The 5,792-nt window shown below is 37.5% G+C and overlaps 3 protein-coding genes across 3 annotated transcripts; 2 read left to right on the forward strand and 1 right to left on the reverse strand.

The window, feature by feature from the left end:
• Positions 1-272: 272 nt before the first annotated feature.
• LOC100632523 (classical arabinogalactan protein 10-like) lies at positions 273-1,272 on the reverse strand. The gene is made up of 3 exons (XM_020006829.1): positions 720-1,272; positions 574-671; positions 273-529 (listed from the first exon to the last, which is right to left on the reverse strand). Exons 1-3 carry the CDS (start codon positions 955-957, stop codon positions 482-484), a joined length of 384 nt encoding a protein of 127 aa, XP_019862388.1. The 5' UTR covers positions 958-1,272; the 3' UTR covers positions 273-481.
• Positions 1,273-1,303: 31 nt separating this feature from the next.
• Positions 1,304-2,741, forward strand: LOC100632651 (TNF receptor-associated factor 4-like). The gene has a single exon (XM_003383506.2). The coding sequence runs from the start codon at positions 1,376-1,378 to the stop codon at positions 2,651-2,653; it is 1,278 nt and encodes a 425-aa protein (XP_003383554.1). The 5' UTR covers positions 1,304-1,375; the 3' UTR covers positions 2,654-2,741.
• An 872-nt stretch (positions 2,742-3,613) lies between these two features.
• Positions 3,614-5,623, forward strand: LOC105316465 (tripartite motif-containing protein 3-like). The gene has a single exon (XM_011411376.1). The coding sequence runs from the start codon at positions 3,614-3,616 to the stop codon at positions 5,621-5,623; it is 2,010 nt and encodes a 669-aa protein (XP_011409678.1).
• Positions 5,624-5,792: the final 169 nt, after the last annotated feature.

Here is a 5,792-nt window from a genome sequence, read left to right on the forward strand (position 1 = left end):
TTGACGTCGAGTTTTCATGTCAGCAAACTTAAGGTTAGTGGTACCACTCCAGCTGTGCCAATATATTCCTCCCCAGGCACTAACATGTTGACCGTAATTACCATTGAGGTGTGTATAAAAGCAACCACTACCAATCCCGTGTTGCCACCATCCATTATTGCCCCATGTACTGATGCAGTTGTCAAAATCGTTGTCGTAAGTAGCAAACCTGTGGCCATTGTAAGCTGCCAGATTATTCCCAGCAGTCCCTGAGTGACCTCCCACTGTGACTGGTTTCATTCCCAATGTTAAATTCCGAATACTTTGCATATCCCACGCTGCCATCAAAACCTCCAAAATCCACTCGTAAAGTATTTGTCTCTCCTTGAGTGAGGCGGTGTATTTTGCTCAGTCCTAGCCAGAATTTCCCGGCGAGATTACCGAAACCTTTTCCGTAGTCAGCCCAGTTCCTGTTGAAAGCAACAGATCCATCTTGTCTCCTCTAAAATACAGTCCACCCACCACCATCAGTCTCCATATCACAGTATACCTGTACAGAAATAAATTAATGCAAAGTTGTACAGGAGCCATTACCTGAAAAGCTTCTCCTCCATTTGGTTTTACTGGATAGACTCCACTCTGATTGATCCCCAACTCTTGCCATGCTCTGCAGTCTGGCGGCATCACACAAACTATAAAATAAGAATTTTGAAGTAGTCATAATTATTCCATTATTTTACCTGGTGGAGTATTGACTGATGTGTTTGGAGAGGAAAGGAATTCAGTAGTGACAACCAGTGGAGTTGGAGATGGAGTAGAGGAAGGTAATGGAGTAACTGAAGGAAATGGAGAAGCAGAAGGAGATAGAGTAGGGGAGGGAGATGGTGAAGGTGGGGTATCATCAGGACAGTTTCCAGCTGCAATGTTGGTCATAGCAATAGCTACTATTATAACACATAGCCATTGAGAGGTAATCATGATTGATAATAATGATAGTGCTTTGCCACAGTCTTCTGCTGATGAGAAAGAGATGAGATTGCTCTTCGTTATAATGGACAGACTTGTGATACCTTTTGAAGATGAGTTAGTAAGTCACGTACTTGGAGCATGTGTGGACTTAGTGAAAGTAAATTTATCTTTTAGTGCATATCTTTCAGTTTTTGCACCCCTCCTGAGTGATATGACTACATTGTTCTGTTTGAGACACTTTCTTTTAGTCCACAAAGTGAAAGTAGTCTTGCATTTAAATACTAATATTATAGAAGGTTTACCTGTAGCACCATGCATGTACATGTATGCATGTGTACAGTATATCCATATGCAATTACCCAGTTATATGCATCCTAATTAATTTAGTACTGGTTATTAAGTAATTTAAATTTTATTAACTTGGAACATGGCCGCTGCTAATGACCGCCTTTTGAGTACATTTGTGAAGAGTTTTAAAGATACAGATAGCTCTTATGGTGGATATGATTATACTTTTGTTGATGGTGACCCACCAAGTAGCTACATCTGTCTCATATGTACTTTAGTGTCACGTGATCCTCATCAAGTCTCCTGCTGTTATAACATCTACTGTAAGAGTTGTCTGGATAAGCACAGGAAGAAATCCTCAAGAAATGGGAGATTCAGCTGTCCTGCTTGTCGTAAGCTACTGGATTTAAGGAGCTACTTTAAAGATGGAAGGATGGAGCGTGAGATAAAGGGCCTTAAAGTTCGATGCACCATTGAGGAGTGTGACTGGAAAGGAACTATTAGTGATATCGAAGCACATGTTGTGGCCTGTCCTTATCGAATGGTTGACTGCTCTCTGGGATGTGGGGAAAAGATTGACCGTAGGGAAATGGAAGCTCACCTCAAAGATTGTCCAAAGCGTATAGTCAGTTGTCAGTATTGTAAAGATGAAGGTCCTCATGACATTATAACAAGCGATGCTCATCTTGATGAGTGTTATAGCTATCCAGTTGAATGCTGTCATGAAGGATGTGAAGAGATTAAAGCACGCTGTTTGCTTGAATATCATGAACAAAGTTGCCCTAAAGCTGTTGTCTTTTGTGAATACAGTCATCTAGGATGTGATAAAGTACTAAAGAGGGAAGAGCAAGAAAAGCATAATGAAGAATCTGTAAAAGAGCACTTGCAAATGGCAATCAAACGAGTTGACTCTTTGCAGATGAAAAGCATTGGCAATTCAAGCTCTCAAGTTTTTAAAATGACTAATCCGTCCTCCTATAAATATAATGATCAGGTGTGGTATAGTCCCTCATTTTATACCTCACCAGGTGGCTATAAGATGATGCTTTGTGTATATGCTAATGGTTATGGCAAAGGAAAAGGCACCCACTTGTCTTGTTATACTGTTCTTGTTCCTGGGGAGTATGATGATGAGCTGGGGTGGCCATTTCAAGGAGAAGTCACAGTAGAGCTACTAAACCAACATGAAGATAAAAATCACAAGAAGCTTGTTATCAAGTATGACCAATCAACTCCTGAGGATTGCAAGAAAAGGGTCACAAAAAATAAAGTTTCAGACAAATGGGGGGAAGATCAATTTTTCGCTCATTCTGATTTTCAATTGATATTGCATGCAAATTATGGTTTTTTAGGTCGATGGTATTTCAGAGTCAGTGCAAAGGTTACTTCTAAGACTAAACCATGGCTTGTATTGTAATATTAGTTATTTTAGAAGTTAATTTGTTTCTTTAATTTTTTTTGTCTTTTTCTTTGGAATTAATTTGATGAAGTCCTTATTGGTAAAATAGTTCATACGTCAAGGCAAGTGAAGCCTTTACAACTGGAGTAGCTACTGGTAGATAGTTCTCAGAAAACACCAAATTCATCCCCCAATCTGGTAATTAATATTGTGATATTAATTTTAATAACTGCAAGATGGCTGCTCTTAAAGCTAAAGTGTCTCATGACTCTTATAGTGGATATCATGATTATACTTTTGTCGATGGTGATCCATCTAGTAACTATATCTGCCATATTTGTACTCTAGTATCCTGTGATCCTCATCAAGTCTCCTGCTGCTACAACATATTCTGTAAGACTTGTCTGGAGACGCAAATCAAGCACTACTGAAGGGATTAACATTAACTGTCCTATGTGTCGAGAGCCAATGGGTGCCAATAGCTACTTTAAAGATGGGAGATTGGAGCGAGAAATAAAATCCCTCAAAATATATTGTACCCGTTATGACAAGGAAGGCTGCCAGTGGGAAGGAAGCATTAGTGATTTTACCCGAGAGCATGTCCATACTTGCCTTTACCAATTGATTGAGTGCACTTGTGGCTGTGGTGCTAAAATGCTAAGAACTGATGTGGAGGCACATCTCTCTGAAGTGTGTTCAAAACGAATGATCAGTTGTGAGTATTGTAGACGTAAAGGCCCTCATAATCTGATAACAGGCGCTGCTCTCCTTAATGAGTGTTCCCTTAGTTCTGTTTATTTTTGTGTGTAGTTGTTTACTACTTCTAACTGTCACAATGATTATTATCAGTAATGTGACTGTGATATTTGATGCTATGATCGATTTCACAAATATTGTTATATAGTCACAAGGGACTAGAGTTTAATAATATTTATCATAAGTTTTTGAAATTTTTTTAGTTGTAGCCTTGTTGTCAATATGGCATGTTCTTCATCTTCTGTTGCTTTGAAACTAGAGGAACTTCTCACTTGTTCTATATGCCGGGACTCATTTACTAATCCTAGGATCTTACCTTGTTATCACTCTTTTTGTCAGAGATGTCTGGAAAGAGTACCTCAAAATAAGAAAAATGAAGTATATTATCTCTCTTGTCCTGTTTGTCGTAATGATGCAGAGATCCCGAAGGAAGGGTTTCCTACCTCATTCTTTATCAACAATCTCAAAGACATGCAAGACAGTATAGTGTTGATTGATTGCTTTGATCATAAGAAGCCTTTAGATCTTTTTTGTGACAAGTGTAACACACTTATTTGTTCCACTTGTGCAGTATCTCATAAAGGTCATGGCTATCAAGATATCAATCTCTGCTATGGTAAACACCGTGTTAAACTAGAAGAATGTCTTGAGAAAGTTAAGGCAAAAGAGGATAAAATTAAAAAGAAGGAATTTGTAAAAAGTCTTAACGATAGAGAAAAGGAGATTATAGAGAGAGGGGCTAAAATCAAAAAGGAAATTCATGATACAACAGAGAAGCTTATTGCTAATCTTCGTTGCTCAGAAGAGAAATTAATTAAGCAGGCAGATAATATCACCTATTATAAAGTTCAGTCTCTTTCAAAGCAGAAAGAGTCTGCCGAAGCTATTTTAAGCCAACTCAAATGCCAAAGGGATTTATTGAGCGAGATTCTTCAAGAAGATATTCATCAACAGGTGTTTATGTTAGACAAATTTTGTGCCGAAACAACTAAGTACATTGATGAGATAAATTTAGATGAGTTGAATCCAAATAAAAATGCTGATTTTGTATTGAATAAAAAAGCCAGAGCACCTGCATGTACATGTATGAGTATTGGGGAAATTATTGAAATTAAAGCATTGGAAAGGTTTAAAGTGGAAATCGACTCTACTCAATGGCATTCAAAGAACAAAATTTCGTTTCAGCTGTCAATGGTGAAGGTAAAAGATTCATCTCTTCTGAATGTTTCTGAATCATTTCTTCAATGTAGTCTTGTACAAAATGATCGACCTAATGAACTCATTGTTGCTACTGTTGCTCGTAATGCTGCTCGTCCTGGAGTATATACAATAAAATGCGAGATTAAAGTTACCAATGCTTACACTGTTAAGCTACAGTTGGATGATTTTATATTTGAAGATACACCAATGATTGCTCCCATTAATCCTTACCTTTTTAATGTCACTGCTGTACAAAAAATACCTGGTTTCTGCCTTCCCCATGCTATAGCTATAAATGATGATAGTGCGAATCACATTGCAGTAGTTGAAAAAGATGGTGTTACAATATTGAATAAAGAAATAGTAAAAGAAAATTCGTTTAAAATGGAAGGAGGCAAGATCTGTGGCGCAGCCATCACTAAAAATTTTGTTCTTGTGTCCAGCATTAAAGGGATTCAGAAAATTAGAATGGATGAAGGCACTCCTAAAGTAATGCCACTAAAAATTCGCAAACCTCATGGAATAGCCATTTCACCAGCAACGGGCCAAGTTTATTTTGCTGATAGTGGGCACCATTGTGTGCAAGTTTTGAAGCCTGATCTCACTTTCTCTCATTCATTTGGTAAAGAAGGCCCACAAAACGGAAATTTTACCAAGCCATATGATGTAGCTGTTGACAGCAGAGGGTACGTGTACGTTACCGATTCTTGTAGTAATCGAATTCAAAAGTTTAATTCAGATGGCGCATTTCAAATACAATTTTGTATTCCTGAAAATTTTAAATGCCCACGTTTTATCGCTGTAGACAATGAAGGATATGTGTATGTTAGTCAAAAAAAGAGTTCTCATCTCTCTATCTTCACTAGTGATGGTGTCTTCATTTGTTTCTTTGATATAGAGGGTGTCGATGGTGAGGATATTCATGTTTGTGGTTATCCAACAGGATTAGCGTTTGATAGAGATGGGTCATTATATGTTTGTGACTCTGAAAATGTTATTAAGTGTAAAAAGAAGAAGGAAATTGTTATATAACTCACAACTACTTGTTTTTTCTTAGCTTTTTACAACTTGGCCTGGAAATATAGAGTACTATTATTTTTAGATTTTGCTGCTAGCTTAGATTTTGTTGCTAGTTAGATTTTGCTGCTAGTTAGATTTTGCTGCTAATTTAGATTTTGCTGCTAGTTTAGATTTAGTATAA

The sequence above is a fragment of the Amphimedon queenslandica genome, unplaced genomic scaffold (assembly GCF_000090795.2).
Source record: "Amphimedon queenslandica unplaced genomic scaffold, v1.1 AMPQUscaffold_13510, whole genome shotgun sequence".
Lineage (NCBI taxonomy): Eukaryota > Metazoa > Porifera > Demospongiae > Haplosclerida > Niphatidae > Amphimedon > Amphimedon queenslandica.

Excerpts from the sequence above, each read along its gene's own strand:
- LOC100632523 (XM_020006829.1), bottom strand. The coding sequence starts at position 957 with ATGATTACCTCTCAATGGCTATGTGTTATAATAGTAGCTATTGCTATG. Across the intron at positions 672-719 it reads ATCAGTCAATACTCCACCAG|TTTGTGTGATGCCGCCAGAC; the intron begins GTAAAATAATGG and ends CTTATTTTATAG. Across the intron at positions 530-573 it reads ATGGAGGAGAAGCTTTTCAG|GTATACTGTGATATGGAGAC; the intron begins GTAATGGCTCCT and ends ATTTCTGTACAG.
- LOC100632651 (XM_003383506.2), top strand. The coding sequence starts at position 1,376 with ATGGCCGCTGCTAATGACCGCCTTTTGAGTACATTTGTGAAGAGTTTT.
- LOC105316465 (XM_011411376.1), top strand. The coding sequence starts at position 3,614 with ATGGCATGTTCTTCATCTTCTGTTGCTTTGAAACTAGAGGAACTTCTC.